Raw genomic sequence first — 20,557 nt, forward strand, 5'->3', positions numbered from 1 at the left:
AATCCAAGTTGAAACAAATCTTTTCATCCACCATTCTGGCTTGGTCAGTACTGGCAAGGCGAAGTGGAACACGTGGCATGAGGCAGCAGCAGCCCTGAAATTGAGCCCCGCTGCAAAGCAGCTCAGGTAAGAGAAAGTGCAGGCGAGGAAGCACAACCACGAGGGAGAGTGGGTCCAGCCTTGCTACTCCCTCTGCTCCCGGCTCCCTGCTATATTTCTCCGTCCTCATCGGAGCTGCCACCGCTGCCGCCGCCGCCGCTGCTGCTCCCGCTCTCGCTGCTCTCCTCCCGCCGGGCCTGGCTGTGGGCGGCCGCTGCCGCCTCCCTCTCCTGCTGCCTCAGCGCGGCCGCCTTCTTCTCCTGCTCCGCGTGGCTCTTCATGTGGGCGCTGCGGCTCTTCACCTTGTAGAAGACCCTGCAGAGGAAACACGTGGGTGCGTTAGTGCTTGTCCCGCACGGCCCTCACAGGGCTCCCATGGAGCTCCCGTGGCTCCAGCTTGAGCTTCAGCCTAGGGACTCATGGTGGTGTTGCCACGGGACATCTTCAACGCAGAGACTTGCTGCTTGAGCACAGCAAGCTGCTCCCGACCTGGCGTGTGCCAGTGCGCGGGGCCGAGTGCTCGCAGGGAAGCCCCAGCGCCCTCAAACCACCACATTCGTTTCTTAACGCTGCTGCTTCCCCTTTTTTTCTTTGAGCTCCTAAATCTTCCAAATTCAGGGGGGAAGTGCTGGTGTCTGACAGGGGCACATGCTGCTTACACACAACAGGGCCCCATCTTTTTTGTCACTTCCCCTTTGCTGCAAAAATACAACAAACGGGCAAGCAGCAGCCAACACACGCTCTGGCCCCGTCCACACAGTGCAGAACGCTTAAGCTTCTCCCGCCTCACTCCGCACCTCCATGCTCTGCCCCTTCACTCTCTCCCCATTAACTGTTTTGATTTGGCATTGAATGTCACAAGACAAGTTTGGACACCATTAAAAAGCCTTTCCACAGCAGCAATAAGTCAGCACGCCTGGATTGAGACCTCATTTTCTTGCTGTCCCCTAGCTTGATGCCAGGGACAAACTCTGGTATTACAGGACTCACTGTTGTTCTGAGAGTAATTTATGAAGGGAGCTAAACTTTGTTGGCATTTATGAAACTGCTGGCAACGAACCTACAAACACCACTTGAGCCACATGAGGAAAGTAAAACATACTTTGCAGACACAGAAAACTGCTGCAGGTGTAACCAGATTCACTGGGTACTCACTAGCCTAAAACCTGCTGCTGCTGCAGTGGTAATGGTCTGTTTCTATAGCATCATTCATTAAGCAAATGGGATTAAGCAAATCTACAGATATTGCTCATTACAAAAACGCAAACATTACAGAGGGGAAACTGAGCAGCTGTTTGCAAGTACAACTTAGCACCAACTACTACAGACAGTTGAAATGTAGGAGGTATCTCATTTCGTATGAAGAAACATGGCCTGCAGCAGGTTACTGTCTAAGTACAGAGCATCTAGCACTTTAACATCAATATACCTCTGAGGTGACAGACTGTGCACATCTCTGCAAGCAAAATAAGTAAATAAATAAAAATTTTAAAAGACCAAAACCTAAAACGCACTAACCTACAAGTATCGGTAGGTTAATAAGTCATTATACTGCCATTCTTTCCCTAAATAGACAGAAGGAAAGCTCAATTGCTCATTTGAGCAGGGGCTTTCACAGAAAATGCCCTACTGCCATTCTGTGACTGTTGCTGGAAGCTACATTCCTCTTACCTGCCACATTTTTTACATGGAAAGGTGTTTTCTGTGTTTGGAGTTTTATTGGTAGCATCTGTTTTCATCTTCTGTTTGCGCCGCCTCCTCTGCACTGGCGCGTTAATCGGCTTGCGCGGCTTCGCTCCTGCCTCCCTCGGCCTCCTGGCAATCTTGCCTGTGGTGGCTGCCTCTTGACTCCTTATATCATCATCATCATTGGCCTTCGCAGGGAGATGAGAGGGGAGAAAGCTGAGGTAAATCTGAAACTCAATCACCATCAGCAGGAGAACAGTGACTGAGCTGCTGCGTGCCAATTATCCCAAACAAGGTTTTATTAATGATGAATTCACCAAGATGTTTTCCAGACACTTCTCATCATGGCCCCATCTTGTGCACCAACCACTAAGAATTATATTGGGTTTCCTCCCCTTGCTCATCACAGCTCTCCCAGAACAGCACACAATTTGGTGGCTGATGATACTCTGACCCCAGCCCAGGCTCATGCATCAGGAAAAGTCAAAGGTGAGAACTTCTTACATGTGGTAACTGTCCATTTTCTAAACCAGTTGCAGGATGAAGCTACTGCAGGAAGCACAACACGCTCAACGCAACACTTACTGTTTCATCACTCTGTAGTGTCTGTGCATCTTGGAGGGGAACTGTGCTCTTCTTTCTGTTATCCAACCCTTCCTCTGCCTCCTCTTCCTCTTTCTCCTCCACGTGCCCTTGTTCCTCACTGAAAATGTCCCTTCTGAGAGGAAGAACACGTGCAAACCTATGGGAACTCTTCACCAGAAGATAAAGGAACTGTTAATTTTCCTGTATGCAAGTAAATGTCACTGTGTGACACAGGAGACAAGGTTGTGAATTGGACGCCTCCACAGAGGCCAGATTGTTTCTGCTGATGCTTTACCAGCAAGTGGGGCAACACACAGTCAGACTTGGCACTGCCTGAGAATTTTAGGAAATTACCTTGATGTCAACTTCGGCTTCATCTTTCATAGACTTCTCATTAGTAACATCGATGTCCCCAAAGATCAAGGTGCCATTCCGACCAATTTTCACTTGTTTCTTATACGTGTAGTAGAACTCCACGCACTGAGCCACTGTCTTGGTTTTTATCTAGTGTTTCAAAAAACACATTCATCCAATAGATTGCAGGAGTTTATAAAGGCTTATAAGTAATCTGTTTACTAGAGGTGCAATACATACACACTATGATGCATTAAAGACACAATAAATATACTTTGTATTTTTTTCCCCTCGCAGTCTCCATTCCACAGCAATTGCCATTAAAACCTTCTCCTCCATGTGATGGTCTCCTGCAGGCCCTATCCCGTAGCCCAGTCCCTGCTTCCAGTGCTATTCACTGTTCTTCACTGCAGGACTTACTTTCCGAAGAAAAACTGCTCAATGTAAAGGTGACAGAACGTGGCACTTCGCGAGCCTAACGCACCTCTTGACTTCTGAAATGTTCCAACACGCTGCCAAGCCCAAGGGCAGCCTTTCAGTTTTATGGGAGAGCTTTATTTTCCAGCAGCGCTTCAGAGACGACCAGACCAGAATACCGGTCCAAAAATGGCAAGGAAGGTTTGCAGCGCTCTCCCCTTTTGGACACATGCAATTCATACGCATATGGTAGCAGATACTTATCAGTACAGTCCTGTGACCATTTACTTATTTTCTGCAACAATACCTTGAAAGTTTGGGAGGATATTCTTAGTTTCTGGGCTTTTAAAACCTAAATGCCTTTTGGGAATTTATTCAGAGGAAATATATAAGCAAATTCTGCTCTCGTGCTCTAGCAATCCTTCCTCCTCACCCCAAAGGGTCACACCTCATGAAAACAGCTGTGAGATATTAATTAAACTATCATCCCTACTTTAATCTTCACAGAAGGCTGGAAATAAGGATATTAAAGGATGCCTCACCCACATATCCTTCTCTGCTCCCTTTCATCAGTAGCAAGGATGTGTCTCTATCGAGTTTTATAAGCAGGCTATTTAAGCACTACTGGAACATAACCAGCACTCTATAAATAAACCTTGTTTAAGTGACATCTGCACTGTGTGGACTAATGGAAGTCAGGCAGTAAGTACAGGGGTAAACAACAACAGCAAAGCACATACTGCCTTCCTCACTATGTCCAGTGCTTTACGCAGCGCTATACGCTGCACTGAACAGTAAACTCTGAAATCTGCTGAGTGTAGGACTCAACCTCACTGAAGTTTCAGAAAAAGCAGGACTGAGCTGTTATTAAATGCTCAACAGGCATATGAGGAGTTATAGTTGCTATCATGAAAAAAATAAAGGGGAACTTACAAGTTTTTGGACTAGGAAAAAGTCCTTCTTGTAGATTGCAATGCCTTTGTTGAAAAGCTTCTTTTCAGCAACTTTCCACTTGTCTGATCCTGCGGACAAAGAAGTCGACACTGAAGCCCTGGCAATTTCACATGGTTACTTTTCTACGCACTTTTGAGTTCTCTCCAAACAAAACCCACACGCATATACACGGGTGCAGTCTTCATTACACCTAACCCAGCTTAACTGCAGGCTGCTCTTAAACCCTCCCCAGCTGCTCCATGGAGCCCTCCTGTCCTCCCTGCCCTGCTATCAGTTCTGGCACTCTCGTTACCACACAGTAACTCAGTTGAACTTGCTAAAACCAGCCCATTAGAAGAAGTAGGAGGTTTTCCAGAAAAGCAGCAAGCTGAATAAATGCTTTGTGCTCACCCAGCCAGTAAATTCAATACGAGGGAAATGGTGGGGCAGGAGGGCAGGATCTTCTCTTTCAACAGCAACCCACAGTTACACCAGGCTATGTGTAACTGATGATTTATTACATTTCAAGTATCCTAGCACCCTTGCCTCTAATACCAAACAGGTTCCAGGATCTCCCCCTACCTCACAAATATTTCCCAAGTAAAGACACTACAGTACGAGCGCAGGAAAACAAAGAAATGTCACGTTCAGCTTTGTGGCAGGAGCCATTAGGCCGCATTAGGTCTTCCAGGTGCCATGGGTTGCTCCAGATTGCTGAGTGTAGTGCCACGCAGCCATCTCCTCCCTAGGTACAAGTGCCACAGAGGCACTTGAGGGCATTTAAATTTTGTGAAAACAATGTTGAGAGTTGCTGCACTCTGCAGGTACCAGCTTTCTTCTGCAAGCACAGACCCTTTTCCTGTAGGATTCCCTCTTTGCTCCACCCTGGAAATCCATGCCAATCTCTACCTATTAGCTGGCCTTCGGCAGTCTCTGGGGCTTAGTATAAGCGATCAGATTTGCTTTTCTCCATGAAGGAGATCAGAAGACACATATATACAAATATAGACATTTCTGTAGGCATCCTGACACCTGCAGTGATTTTTTTTTACGTTGTGCTACAAATATCATGCTTTGTACATACAAAACTCCTGGCCAGCCACCCTCTGATTCACCAGAGAAAAGAGCAGTGTTTTACTGCGACATTGCAGGGTTCCCCAAAAGAGTAGAAAAGGAAGAGAAGCCCCTGCGACAGATAGGCAGCACAGAGCTATGTGGTTTGCAAACCTGTGTAGTGATAATCTGCCAGAGGGTGGGTAGGAGATCGGACTGGCCTCTTCAACAGCAGTTTGGTCAAAGCCCCCTAAAATTTAAAATGAAGAGTCTCCATGAGTCTGTGAATCAGCACCTTCCCCCCCAGCCACAAGAGTGCTGGGAGAGACCCAATTCCAAGGAATAAATAATACAGCAGTTTCCTCTATTGCAGGCCTAAGTAACATGCCCTCATCCAGAAACCTGCCCTAAACAAAGAATCTTTTTTTTTTTTTTAACACCTAAGTCATGGTGATCTTAACTCACTTAAGTAAACAAAATTCGAAAATAAAACAGAACAGTCATTTCAGTAAAGGATTCTAGACAAAAGGGAACAAAAGAAAAAAAAAGAAAGAAAAACCTCTCGGGCTCCTTTTTAGTTTACATTTCAGTTTCAGTTACAAGTACATCCAAGTTAGGCACAGGGCAGAACAGAGCCATGGTTGCAGTAGGAGTTTAAACCCCTTTAACCAGGGTCTTCTGCTGCAAGAGGCATCCCTGCTCCTCCCCAACGCCAGCAAGAGCAGTTGTGATAGAGGACTAGTTACCTGGCAGAAAATCAACCCAGAAATAAACAAAAGAAGGAAAAAAAGAGATTAATATTCAGTTGATTGCCACACGTCAGTGCCAGCACGTTCGAGAGGATGAGAAACAGGCAGCTAGGCAAGAGGGTGGGGGCTGCTCCTGATTCCAGCAATGGCCTATGCCAAGGTAAATCCACCGCAGAATATAAAAGCTGGGGACCCGGCGCTGCCCGCTGTGCTCTGCACCTCGATGGCACCTCCCAGGGATGTCAGCGGCATCCTGCCAAAGCACAGCACGTCTCACAACACTGATGCAAAATTAACAGCTACGGCCGCTTCACAGCTGTGCACAGGGGAGTTAAGTGGCTCTACCCAAAGCAAAAGGAATAAAACTCTGCACTTGCAAGCCTCAGCTTCAGCCCCAGGCCCTTGTTTTTCCTTCCAGCATCATTTAGCAGCCTCAACTCACTCACCCTGGTAGACGAACAGTCTACTTGCTAAAAAACACCCCACACATCCGAGTTGGAGGGATGCAAGACCGCAGGTGAATATGGCACTGCACCTTGGGCAGACGCCACCTCAGCGAGCACACCATCACCAAGGGACACTGAAGAGGGGGAGCTGGATATGCAGGAGGAAGTTTGCAAGGCTTTCCTTATCGGAAGGGACAGGCCTCCAGTAAAATCCGTTGCCGCAGCACGTAAAATGCCAGGAAGACTCACCAGAATGCTTCCCTTTGCTTCGTGCAAGAAGTGCAGCGCCAGCTCCTGGTTGGTTCCAGCCCCAGGAAAAATGCTTGAACACGCAGCAGCTAGCAGATTTTCCACTGTTTCCACAGAGGAACCAAACAAAGACAGATAAGAAGATTAAAATGTAGTTCCTACACGAGTCACACCATTAATTAGCTCTTTTGAAGCAGAACTAGACATAACAGAAGATAAAATTCAGAGAAGCTGAGACTCCTTGCAAATGTATCTGCGTCAAGTTTGGACACAAGAACCCATTAGACTGCAAGGTTGCACAGTGGTACGCCAGGTGCTGCACTGTTCACACTTGCAGCTTCTTGCAAACCTCCTCTTCTCCTTCCTCTACTTCAGAGATTTCTTGCAATCCCCTTTTATTAATCTGTGATTTTTAAAAAAAATCCCTGTCATTTCACAATACTCTCTTCTCTTTTATCCGAGATATTTCTTCCACGCCTTCCCCCTTCCTCTTCCCTCCAGGATAAGTCCATGCTATAGCCCATGGGCACCAGGACAACTTTTCAACATGCTAACAAACTGCCACAACTCATGCTTCTTTTCCCTGACTTCCATCTGCAACTTGATTTTTCCAAAATGTTCTTACGTCTAAACATTCCTTGAAATTCAGCCGACTTCATGTAGCCTTCAAAGGCTCCCTCTGCTACAGCTACGACACCAGTGCTCGGAACCAGCCTTCCCCAGTCTTACCGCTCTCTTGGGTGACTTTGTTGGTCTCCAGGTCGCCCCACGGCCGCCACACGAGCTCTGCTTTGTGCTCATCGCCTGCGGCCAGACATCTGTCTTGGAGCAAGGGGATTTCGGCCTGAAAGCGGGTTCCTACATTGATTCGCCTGCAGAAATAACAAGTCATGGTCAGGGCCTCATTACAACACTCAGAAAGTCTCCATCTCTGCTAAAAGCCTGCACTACAAAGACACCAAAATGCAGCAGGCTCTTGCATATAGCAAGAGCAATTTCAGATGTTCTACATTAAATTGCTAAATGTGACTAAAAAGGTGAGAGTCTATTAACAGTTTCCACTGTCTTCTCAATAATGTTTGGAATAGTGTTTAAATTAGGATTTCCTAAAAGAACAGTTAGCTTTCAATAACCATCGCTTTCTGAGAGGCTGCCACACAAATTACTCTTGTGGCGAACTTGTTCCTCATGCATCAACTAGCAGAACCTCTTTCACTGTTAACGTTTCACATGTCGTAACTACAGAATCCTGGAATACTTTGGGCTGAAGGGGACTCCTGGAGACACCCTGGTCCAACTCCTTGCTCAAAGCCGCATCAGTCTCAGAGTTCGGTCCCACAGGATCTTGATAGAAACTAACCTCTTCTGGAAACTATTTCAAACTACTGAAACCAAGGATATAAAGCAATGAAGACTGTCTGTACTTATTGTTATTAAAACCAGTCCTTACCCAAACAAAATCCCGTTCTTTTGGCAACAATTCCCCATGCTTAGGTACAGAATTAGAGGACAGCATTTTCAAAGTGCTATCCAAAGAGCACTACGCTTGCTTTAAGTAGCTGCTTCTTCTTCAGGACCATCCACAGAGCTCTCACTTTTTTTTTTTTTTTTCTTTTCTGCTTTTGGCAGGAAACACTTTTTTAATATTTAATTTGCTGTATTAGTTTTTATTTTTGGCTGCCAACAGCTGATTTTAGCTTGTGCTTACCCTATACTGTGCTCAGAACTGCTTGCTCTCTGCCAGACCTTCTGCTAATGCTGCTCGCAAAGTCATTTTGGTGCAGAGATTTGGAACAGGAAATATGTTAAACCCTCTATTTGCAAAACAGTGCAACAGGCAGCTGGTGTCCCAGACCCATGCCGATGTCCCGAGCTCCTGCTCCCTGCAGCTTAGTGGTTTCCAGCTCACTCAGCCGGCCAGGCTCCAGCAGAGCGCAATCCACAGCCCCGTTTCTGGGTATCTTGGAAGAGCCCTGGGACCCCCATCAGTGCTCCAGGCAAGATGCCTTGCTCTGCTGAAATCTGGGCTTCATCAGCAAAGGAATCGTAAGACATTTTAGCTTGAGCAGATCTCTGGAGGTCCTCTGGTCCAACTCAGAGCAGAGCCAAATTAGATCAGGTTTTTCAGGTAACTAATCAGCTCTTGCAGTAGAAATCTGGTTGTTTTGGACACTGCAGGTAAAAGGTCTAATTCTTAGGCTCCATGAGCCTACAAATTCCATGTGGTAAGTTTAGCTTCAAGATAAGGGGCAGCTCCTGTGATATCCCTCTAAGCCCACAGGTTTTTTTTTCCTCCATCTACTTCAGTTACCTCCCTCTCTCCTTCATTCCCTCTCAGGAGGATCAAGCCATTTTCAAAATTGCTTTAAGAAACAAAATAATGTTCTGCTGGTTTTTAAAGACCATTAATGTGCTTATATCATGGTGCTGATGCAAGACAGGACGTAAGAGAAGAACCTAGGAATTATTTATATCTGTTTAAATTGTCAAGAAGCCAGAGTCGGGGTCTAGAAGAAATCTTCAAAAGTGACAAGAATGATTCAGGTTTATCTGCAATTACAATTGAACTGTTTTCAACATTGTTTTAGGACTGCTTGCTGTCAAAAATGCAAAAAAAAAAGCAAAAAGAAAAAAAAATGGGCAGAAAGCCCTATAAACTGACAGCAAGTGTGCTAGTAATTTTTAAAATATAAGCAATTTCAGGAGAACCATAACAGAAGTTTGTTCTTTGTTATCTGGGGATAGTGTAGGAAGCTAAAAATCTCCAACGTTGCAGGATACGTTTCCAAGTCGGAGCAGAGACTCCTGGCTACACGGAATCAGCGCTGCCGAGCCACATGGGCGTCCTCATGCCACGTGGGTGGCTTTGTGTCACGCGTCCCCACGATTTGATTCTGCAGGAGCTCATTAACCTGGTGCTGCATCTGAGTCGCTGCAGTTCTGCAGCACATCACCCCAGCTGACACCCCTCCAAGGGGGTTTGCAAGGGCTGTGCTTGCCCCTCTGCTCTTCCTGCCCGGCTGGGCAGGACTGGTCCCGAGCCCAAGCTCTCAACTGCAGCTGCAGGATCCCCACGCTGCAAGCAGCTGGGTCCAGGCCTGTGCAGCTTGCTGAGCACACAGCCACCTAAGGGACTCGTGAGGGCCATGAGCTCAGGCCTCATGTCACCTGACAGTGGCTGTGCTGGACTGGGCTAGCCCAGGAGCAGCAAAGATGTGCCCACAGTTGTGCCAAAGCTGATACGCACCTCGTAGATAGCCTGCAGCTGGGCTATCAACCTGAGTGCCACTATCTTTGTCCAGGCTGTGTTCTGCCCCTCCTCTAAAGGGGCATCCTTTCCCCACCCTAAAGCACATACATAGCGTACAAAGAAGTATTCATACACAGCTGAAGAGGGTACAGTCACCTTCAGATAACTTTAGCTAATGCTTTTTCAGCCCAGAGAGAGATCCATAGTCATAGAAAGTGGTTACATCATCAGAATTATGACATACACTTGCCCAAAATAAACGTTACTTACTGCGTGAAGTCATTTTTTAATAAAGACAATTTCTACTTTGAGTCACTAATAGGAAGAGTTCAAATGTTTCTAAGAGATGCATCACCACACAGGGAGCAACTTGGAGGTTTAGGGGCAGTTAGAGAACCATGTTTACTACCAGGCTAGCGAGTACTTACGGTTCAATGCTGACTGGGGTGGCTTCCCCCATGACTGAAAGAACAGGAGGGGTAACTTCTGAACTATCTGCAAGGCAAAGAAGACAACTGCTCAGCCAGAACCCATGCTCAGATCTGGGAGAGATTTATTAGCCGCATGAGGAACGCATCGGAGCTCTCCATCTCTCAAAACTGGTAGTCATCTGCTAAAGCCATTTAAGATGTCCACAGAGAACTTATCGTCCTGTCACCATTTTTATCTTAGTAAAAACTATTTTAATGCAATAGAAGAGGAGCCAACACTTCCAATATTAAGTGTATTCCTGAGGATGTCACTAGGGGGTGTTGCAGAGTACTTGTGAATACATCCCCAGATGGAAGCAATTTTGCATTTCCTCCATCCCAGCTGCTCAGAACTTAGGAGCAAGAAGTCCAGGTTTCACATACCAGCACTTTCTAAAGTCATTCTCCTCCTCCTATTGCTTCAGGAGGGGAATGGGAAAACAAAAAAAATGAACTTACTGGATCTAAGCAGAGTTCTGTGTGCACTTTTAGGAGTCATTGGAGGTGCAACTGCATGACCACTTGAAGAGAGGATAGCATTAAAATATAGCCCAGAGCCTTCTCTCACTGGGCTAAGGATTGGCGGAGGAGTGTAAGGAGGTAGCTCGAAGTTCCTATCGGAAGGATGATCTGCCAGACGGACAGGTGACCGTAAGTGGCTCTGATAAGGAGTAATGTTGGAATAAACTGGTGGTGCAATGAAGGTGCCAGCTTTTGGTGGTATGAAAAGTGGCTCAGGTCTTGGACGCTGCTTTGGTTTCCGGGCAAAGCCCTCTGCTTCATCCTTTGGAACTGCATCTTCATGCTATTGGGAAGAAAAATGTTACACATTTGATTTCATTTTAAAATCTCGCACCATTTGAAATTTCAGTCAGATGGCACCATTTGTTCCTGGCAGCCCAAAATCTGGATCGGACTGCTGGGGAAGTCGCAACAATTATCACAAAGGAAGAGAGTAAAGATGATGATGGGAAATGGACTCAAGACCTATCAGGCAGTAACATTACCTGAGTGCTTACGAAGTTATGTTTTACAATACCCACGCACACGTCTGGTCCCATTTTTGGACCAGATAATGATGACCTCATGTTAACTTTAAAAGAGGACATCTATAATTGTGGAGTCGTTCTTGGAGGAATATGGCCACCCGATGAACCAGCCATATGAGACGTTGGAGTAAGCACGTGGCGCAGACCAAAAGGTCACCTTGAACCTGCGGAACGAGGAAGGTTCTAGCCTAAGGGAAGACCGACGCAACCTGACCACAACCAGCCAGAGAGAAGAAAGGCTCTAGCCCATGAGACGATACGGCGGCGCGCGCAGGGAACGGAAATTGTACATGAGGGATGGCTCTGTTTCAATAAACCCTTTTGCAGCTTGATTCACATTGGATCATGCTGAGCCCATGGTTTTTCTTTCCTCATATAATTATAGCAGAACTCTAATACAGGGTGACACCAGATAGTAATAAGAGAAATAACAGAAGTACAATGATACTTGTTCAGATAGTCAAGCATTTGAATGCAGAAAAGCCTCCTTGGATACCTGACACTGTCACTTCTTTGGATATCAGAATATTCTACTGTATTCCTCACTAGAGGAGACACAAAAGCTTAAACAAACAGAAAAAAACCCCACCAACAACAAAAAAAAAACCCAATCTAGACCAAAATAAAACAAACTCATCCATTCAAGAACACACTGAAGGGGAACACCAAAGCCATGACCTTCAGAACCTCAGCAAGAGGCTTCAGTGCCATGAGAATGAACCTCCAGTCGGAGTTTTACTCAGAGAGAGAGATAGAAGCACTCCCCACAATACAATGGTGCACAGGTAGGTACTGAGAGTAAAGCACTCTTTACTCAAACACATCATGCAGACACACTGTTTGCTCTCATGGCTTATTTACTCTAGTGACTATCAGCCTTTATTTACTCTACTGCATAGCAGTGGGGCACTCCTTGCTGTATTAGCATAGGTCATGAAAAGGCAGTGATACCCAAATATTAAACATGACATAGCAATGATACAAAAGAAAAATAAAAACAACGCATAACCAAAGTCCCCACGTTACATCCATTCCAAGCACAAGCCTTGAGATCAAACTGTCACAACAGAAAAGCTTATGGATAAAAAACCATGCAGCTGAATCTGACTCATCTTTGGTTCCTTAGCTTGCCCATACCTGATTTGAGGTTTCCATGTTGGTGTTACGATTAGATCGCCTCCGAGTGACTATCACAGAGGGCTTGCGTTCACAAGGAGCACGATCGTTTTCTTGGCCTCTCTGGAGCTTCCCATCTTCACACTTCTCCTTGCCAAGACTCTGCAAGTCGATTTTTCTCACTGGTACAGACACAGGAATGATAAGAGGCACAAGGCTGTTATCTTCCCGGGCCCTTTTAGGAGCAGGTGAAGAACTGGCAAATTCCACGACACTTTTAGCAGCTGTGGGTGCTGGAGCTGCTACAAGCACGCTCTTCTCCTCTGAAGTATCCGATTCCTGAGAAGCATGAAAAAAAGAAAGATTCCTTAAGATTTCTTTAGTACCTAAATAACAATCAGATGACTTCTCACTTTCAATGTAAATGAAGTAACTTAATGCAATTTGCAAGCTGAAAGGCATTCAGAACATGGTACTGGAGGGAAAAAAAGGTTACTTGACAAAAGCACTCACCGAGTTTATAAGAATTGCTTTAGGACTGTCTAAAATCTACTAGAAAACTTATGTAAACCACCCTTAGCTTCATTTCACCACCTATGGTTTGACATTTTATTTCTGAGACCAATCTACACCTTGCTTATAACTTCCACAGAAGGTCTTCAGTCCTAGTAATGTTACCCATAGCTTGCATTATTTAAAATATCAAATATCAGATTTCTTTTCCAAAAAGGGTCGAACCATGATAAAATCAATGAAATCCCTCATACAAAAAAAAAAAAAGATAGGTTTTTTTCCTGCATTTTTCCCTATTTAGATGGCAGAAGCTGCTTTTCTTATTATAACTGAAGCCTTTGAGGTTTACTGTCTAACTTCTTATTTCAAGAACTTTTGCTCAATATAGCATTTTTGTGCAGATGTTAAAGCACATCTTCCATGTCTCCGGTTTCCTCCACTCATGGAATGTGGTCCTCCAAAGAGATGGGAATGAAGGCTGAGTTACTGAATACACACATGGATACTGTACTACAAAATAACCTCAGGTACTGTTAGATAAATAGTCACAGTTTACTCAGGCAAAAGTTCATCCACATGCTCATCTCACTCTAGGATCAACTTCAAAGCAGTTGCCAGCTCACCTTTAGGTCAGTTATCAAAGGACAACTTCTGAAAACATCTCTTTTGTGGCATATAAAAGGCACCCTTTGAGCTCTTCTGAAGTATAATCTAGAAGCTGTAGAAAACTCTCACTATTTTGGAAGTCTCATATTAGAGCTTTGTTTCAAAAGCTTTTGGATGGACTTGGGTATGCAAGCTCATCCGGAGTCACAAATCCCTGAGGACACTACCCAAACAGCTCTGCGCTTTGCAAAGTGAAAACTAAGACACATCATCTCTCAGGTACGGGAAGAGATCGCCAATCTGGAGTCCCCAAATTTTGCAAAAATTTACTTCAAAATCTTCTGAAATAATTTACTGTGTTTCCTTAAGGATACCCAGGCCTAACACAAAACCAACCTAAGTAGCTTCTGCTGTGGGGATTCAGACGTTCCTAGTATTTTCACCACATTACAAAGATCAAGAGAGCCAGCTCCACCGACAAATGAGAGCTCACACCACACATAAATAGCGCGCCCACAACAGCTAGAAAGACAAGACTGAGATCCCACTTTGATACTATATTTCCACTGAGAGAAGTAGGACTTCTTTGTCACAATATGCATCAGTCAGAGCTTGGAGTTAGGGCTCTGGTTTCTCTCCAAACAAGAGATTTTTGTTTGGACTTTTTGCTGCCATCATCTGCACCCCAGACTGCACTCAGGAGGAATTCATGGGCTTGGAGGAGCTCCCTTCACTCCAGGATGTTGCTACGTGCCTGCGCTTTCCCATGAGACCACTAATTTTAGATGTGGAGGTTGTTCATCATGCTGACAAAGACGTCACCGGGGAACACCATCTCTGGATAGCAAGCAGCCCCTGCAAATGTTTTTAGCATATGGTCCACCACTTCAGAAAGGCAGATTAACAAGGATGCCATCTTAGACCCAGAAATGGGTCACCTACATGAAACAGATACATTCTCCCACTAGTCCTGCCTGCACCTGGGCCTCACCTTGCACACAGCTTCATGCTGCTATACTGTGCGGCCTCCATTCATCAGGGAGGTCTACGTTGTCGTCACATCACCTTATTATTGTGCTCTAGATAAACATCTGGGGTCTTCCTGCGGAGCAGTGTGTGACAATAAAGTTTGAGGGAGATAATTCTGCACTGCTGTTCACAGAGCGGTCTGGGTGTCTGCATTCAGACCACATCCCAGAGCAGATACAGCAACCACTGCAGAGTCAAAGTCTCGCTTTTCTCAGATGATTTTTCCCCCTGATGTGGCTAATACTATTGTGAGATCTCTGGTGAATATTTTTGAGTGCTTAGCAGAACAAAGGCAAAGCTGGAGCCAGTACCAATTCTGACCTATCTACAAATCTCAGATACTTCCTGTGTGCAAGCACAGATCTCCAGCGGTCACTCAGAGACATGAACTAATTTCCTGATTGCAAGGAGGAAACTGCAGGAGCTGCTTACACAAAAGCAATCCCATTTCTTTGCTGTACGATGGATTAACCACACTCTTTCTACTTTCAAGGCTGACGGATAACCTGCCAAGGACTCTCAACTTTTATGAGGAAGAGACTATGACTTCGAGAGGGAAGAGTGAGGAATGCTGAGAAAGGGCACCGAGGGAAACTTAGCACAAAAAGTTGAGACAGCCTCAAAGATGCTGTGGTTCAGAGCAGTGAAAGATCACACGTATCAACAAGGCCTTTCAGGGTTTGCCAAGAGGTAACACAAGCTTGGATTCAAGCAGTTTGTTTCAGATCCATAAACACTTTTCTCAAAACTGTTTTATTATGTTTAGAGCAGAGAAGATCCCTCCTAGCACAGGAGGACAGGAGAGAGGAAAAAAAAAAAAAAAAAAAAGCTTTTCACAGAGGAAACCCAGTTGTGATAGCTGTTGTGATCAAGCCAAAAACACACCAGCCTCAGGAAGGCCTGCCTGAATGCTGCTTTCTGCTGTCAGCCTGCATCACCTTGCTGCTAGGGGAGGCAGCCTCTCTCAGAAATCAAGCTGAAGCTTCTCTATGAAGGAGGTGAGTTCAGAACTGCAACTCCACAGGTCTGTCACACACAGAAATATTGCAAGCTTTTTGTTCTAGGGGTTCTCTTAATGGTTGCTAAAAAGGATGATATATCTCGTCCACTTAACTTTCAGGTGCAAAAACGGACGTTTCCATGGCTGAAATCTGCTAGCCAAACCTGGCAGGCTTCAGTACTGCACAATCTCACTGCTGCAGAGGTTGGATGTGTGGGACCTAAGGTCCATCTTTTAGCAATGTGCAGAGGTCAAATGTCTCCACGTTACAGCATCTGAAATCTGACCACAATCACCCAACAGTGGGATCTTGTGAAAGCCACAATTTCTTCTGGCGGAAAACATGACTGCACGGAAGCAAAGTGTCCTGGTTTGGTGAACTGAGTAACAATCTCTTTGACCTGAGACTGATCACGGGACATGCAGGCGAGGGACATATATGACTAAAGCCTTTGAGAAAAAGGACTTCTTTTCTTCTTTGCTTCACTGGCGAAGCAACAGGGAAGGACTTCTAGTCACAGGGAAAGTCCTTTATACTCCTTTAAAGTATTTCTAACCCCTGTTATCCCAGAGGATTTTGTGGTGGTTGTTGTTCATTTTGGACAATGCTGATCAGCAAGACAAAAGCCTGCACTTCTGCTCTTAAATTCTCATGTCTTTAATCTCTGGTCAACCTCATCCATTTGCCTGGGAGTTTTCAGCATCTTTGTCTTCCTGTCACTGTGGAAACAGTTTGAGGGTGGGAGGAGGGGAGAATAAGAGTGAAAAATGGGCAGGAACAGCATGCAGCTAGGAAGCAATATCCCAACATTTACACAGAGTTGGATACAGGTGCAATGAAGATAAGGTGCAGAAAAAGAGGGCTGTAGGGCTGGGAATACATACCCTGCCCAAGGGTAACGCTTCTCTGTGCAAGTGGAAGGGTAACTACAACTTTCATCTCCCTTCACGCTTGCCCAAAAAGCCTCACTGCATAAAGTGATATTTAAATACCTAAATATTTGACTTGCTTGTATATTCCTCACGTCACCTTTGCTAGAAAGGTTCTGTGCTGTTAATATGGGAAAAGTCACTAATAAGAGAGGCAGATCACTCTCCTGTAAACACATTTTCTGTTTCTCTCTCACACGATATCCAGTCCTCTTAATGAGGCAAGGTCTGTCAGACCCAGCATAAGAATTTTAACCTCTTTAAAAAAAAAACCCTCATCCTGAGAGCCTGAAGAGATCTGAATATAAAGAGTTCTGCTGGTGCCATCATGGAAGCAAACAATCTGTTCACATAACTGCAAAGAACAAATGAGCATCTGTCAAAAATATTTCTCTGTTTTGTCCTCATATTATGAAAGAAGGTGCCAGCAGACATGCCTTCACACGAGCAATTTATCGTTTCAACTGTCAGGCCCTTTTCCTAGATGATTTTTAGCTTCCTCTTATCACTGTTGGTGATTAGGAGGAAATAGTTCACACCGCTAATTACTTCCCAGTTTGCTATCACATCCACTGGTAGACAGCTTGCTTAATGAGAGTTAGAGCAAAAGGACTGAAGACAGTATCCACAGTCGCTGCTTGCTGTTTCAGTGCAGGGGATGGAGTAGATCGTGAGCACTTGTCCCACTCTCTATTAGTTCAGGTCTTCTAGACAAGAAGCACAATCCTCTAAGGAAGAGATTAGGAAAACATTCAGGCAGACTGGGGCAAAAAAAAAAAAAAAAAAAAAAAAAGACCGAGGAGTTAAAAAAGATGGAAAAATATCCTTTCCTCTCATTCTCTGACTCTCATTTGCTCACTGAAGAGGCCAAATACTGTAGGTAAAAGTAGCTCATGTTCTAACAACCATATTTTATCACCCTCTAGCAACAAAGCTTCCAAGGAAAAGCATCTCTTTACTTCGCATGGGAGGCACCCAAAGACTAGCCAAACCATAACCCAAACAAACCAACCAACCATAGGTCTCCCCTATGCTGAGCAATTTGAATGTTTTATTTTCTCATCATGCCACATAGCATACATCCTGCATGGTTTGTAGTGATGGGACACAAAAAAGATCAACAAGTAATGCACGTGTTGCACTGAGTGCCAACTCAGCCAGGGCCAGACTTCTTCGTCAAGTTCTACAGAAGCTGCATGTTTTGGCTTCCTTGAGCTTTTAGCATGTGGGTAATATGGCTGAAGTACATTATGCCATGTTTCTAAGACAGCACAATTTTGAAACATTTCAACCTCTAAAGCTGAAAAAGTGGCACATAAGCAGTCTTTAACATAAAAGGAGGAGAACATTAAACAGGCCAAAAGACATCAAGTGAACAGATTTTACTTGTCATTCTAAATTCCTGATCAGCTGGAGGCCTAAGGAGGAAATACCCATATTTGGAAGTCCTAGGCTAAATCTCATTGTGTGTTAGTGAAGTAAAAGCCACTGCCCTTGGGCAGTTCCACTGCACTAAGAGATCTCTGTTCTCCAACACTGCAGCAGTTGAGCTGGTATCTCACCGCTCCAGAGCTGCCTCTGCTGCAGCACAGCACCCTTTTCATCAGGATACCCTCCTTACCTGCCTGCATGCACACATGCATAAATCCACTGCATTGCAACACTACTGGGTAGTAGAAGTTGTTCCTCATGCTATTCTGGTTAGGATGGACATCTTACCTTGACATTCTGAAGAGAAGCCAGCTCAACAGCTTTTTGGGCCAAAGTTAGCAGGTTGGCTTCTTGAGACACACGCCGTCTCCTTCGTGTGCTCTGGATGACCCCCCCTCGGACCCCCACGAAGTCATTAGCTCTCGGAGCGTTTTCCTCAGCTGCCGCTGTCGCCTTCTCCCCATCTCTCCCGTTCTGGGCTGCACCTTGCCTGTCCCCCTCTGCCTGGTGCAGCTGCAGCTCGCTGCTCGCCGAGCTCTCCTTCTGCCCCATGTCCAGCCTCCTGGGGTGCAAATAGCTGCTTTTGCTGGGGGCCAGCGTGTCAGGGGGCTGCTGCAACGGGACTTCTTGCTGATGCGTTTGCCAGTGGTGCAAAAATAAATTGCTGGATTGTTCTTCTGCCTGCTTGGAAGCCAGCCCTTCTCCCAGGGAGGTCAGCAGGACACCTTCTTTGGAGCGTCTCCGTGACCTCCTTGGAAAGGGAATCTGGGTCTGAGGTAGCACAGTCTGTTGGTTCTGCTCTGTTAGAGCCTTGAGCAATTCCTGGTTCCTCTCGGCTTGCTGGAACTGGTGTGCCATCATGTGATGCTGCGGTGCTGCGGCCGCCACATGAGGCTGCGCGATGGAAGTAGCTTGCTGGAGGCTGTAGGCTTGGGTGGCAGCCTGTTGCTGCTGCTGCTGCTGCTGGGGATAGAAATTTTCAAACAGCTGTAGCTGGGGAAGAGCTTGCTGTTTTTGTGGAGCAGTAAATGCTGGATTGGAAGAAGCCGGGGCTTCTTGAAAGACATGTAACAATTCCGGAAGACCTTGTTTCTGGCCTTGGTGACCGAATGCAAGCTGGAAAGGCTGTAGTGGCAGACTCTGATTCTGCTGCTGCTGTTTCTGCATCTGGTGGAAAGAATTCATCTGGGCCTGCTGCCTAACCAGGGCTTGCTGTTCCAGCTGAGCCTTCTGAGACATCATCTGCTGCACAGCATCTTCATACAGGTCCAGCTGTGACACAAACACTCCTTTCTCTTGGTTTCTTTTAAGGGCTTCTGGGTGGCCATAGAAGCCAGGAGCACCAGCGTTGGAATGGGCCCCTTTTGGGTTGCCCCCAAAAACCATACCATGGTTCCACATTGCGGGAGGAGACTGCCAGTGAGAGTCACCCCTCTCTGGCAACCGGTTTCCCATGAGTGGATTCTGCCACTTGACCGCTGTCACTTGCTGCGGCATCATCATCGATTCTCCTCGATCCTGATTGTAAACAGAGTTCATCAAAGCAACGTTGTTGGGGCCACTTGTTAATCCCCCTGCATGAGAAATCTCCATAGTCTGGGAGACCGGTATATTCCCTCCATGCCCATAATACTGTCCTTCCTTAAGTTGCTGCTGTGGTTCTTTTGATGACACAGCTATTTCCTGCTCATTAAAATAGGCAATTCTTTTCCCAGCTCTTTTGCTTGAGGACTTTTGCTGAGCCTGAAGGTTCATGGTTCAGGCTGTCCTTCCAGCTGCACAAACCGTACTCACAGTCCACCCATCCCTGAGGTGGGGGGAGGAAAGGCACAGAAGTCTCTCTTTTCCATCCAGATTTAGTAAGAAAGGGTAGGAAAGACGGCCGGATGAAAGTGCATCCACTTCCTTTTTCTTCGCGTGCTTCTCCTACTTGTTTTCACTCTTATCCTTTGTGGTTCAGAGGTCAGTAGGGTCCACTCAGCTAAAGGGCCTGAAATAGAGAAGCAATTGCCGTGAGTCAGCAGCAGACATCCCTGGCACAAACACCTCCACTCAGTAAGCAATAACAAGCAGTCCTCCCCCATTTCCCTTGGAAATGAAGATCAGAATTACACAGACAAGGAAAAAAGATAGGTTTGACCTGCTAGGAGAACATAAAATGTCTTGCTTTTAGAGAACAGATATCAGACTGTATTTGCACAACGTAAACCACAATCACACACAGACTTCTGACTAATCACCCAGGCTCACTCTGAAGGCTTTCCTCCTAAACTCTCTCTCTCATCTGGCAAATTATTTCTGCATCTTGCTATTTCTGCGTAGCCAGAATAATCTGTTTTTTACCGAAACACAAAACAACAACAAAAGAACCCTCACGACTCACCAAGAAGACAAATCGTGCCATGCCACGTCTCCCGGGGACATCTAGAACACACACACGGCCACCAAGGCTGCAGTCCAGCCTGCAGGAAGAGGCTGCACACAACATTTTGGAGGACAGGGGTGGGCGGCAGCTTTTCCTCCTCATTTCGCCCCACCATTACGGCTGCTGCCCAACTGTGCATCCACGGGCAACCTCTTAAAATATCAAAA

At 45.8% G+C, this 20,557-nt stretch overlaps 1 protein-coding gene across 1 annotated transcript; it reads right to left on the minus strand.

Moving 5' to 3' along the window:
• Positions 1-209: 209 nt before the first annotated feature.
• On the minus strand, positions 210-19,952 carry MIDEAS (mitotic deacetylase associated SANT domain protein). Its single transcript, XM_010226263.2, has 12 exons — positions 18,254-19,952; positions 12,478-12,795; positions 10,751-11,096; positions 10,250-10,316; positions 7,301-7,443; positions 6,572-6,675; positions 5,302-5,377; positions 4,075-4,163; positions 2,725-2,874; positions 2,371-2,538; positions 1,771-1,973; positions 210-414 (listed from the first exon to the last, which is right to left on the minus strand). The coding sequence occupies exons 1-12, from the start codon at positions 19,718-19,720 to the stop codon at positions 210-212; spliced, it is 3,336 nt and encodes a 1,111-aa protein (XP_010224565.2). The 5' UTR covers positions 19,721-19,952.
• Between the last annotated feature and the right edge of the window lie 605 nt (positions 19,953-20,557).

The sequence above is a fragment of the Tinamus guttatus genome, unplaced genomic scaffold (assembly GCF_059628265.1).
Source record: "Tinamus guttatus ecotype Peru unplaced genomic scaffold, ASM5962826v1 Tinamus_guttatus_pri_ptg000089l, whole genome shotgun sequence".
Classification (NCBI taxonomy): domain Eukaryota; kingdom Metazoa; phylum Chordata; class Aves; order Tinamiformes; family Tinamidae; genus Tinamus; species Tinamus guttatus.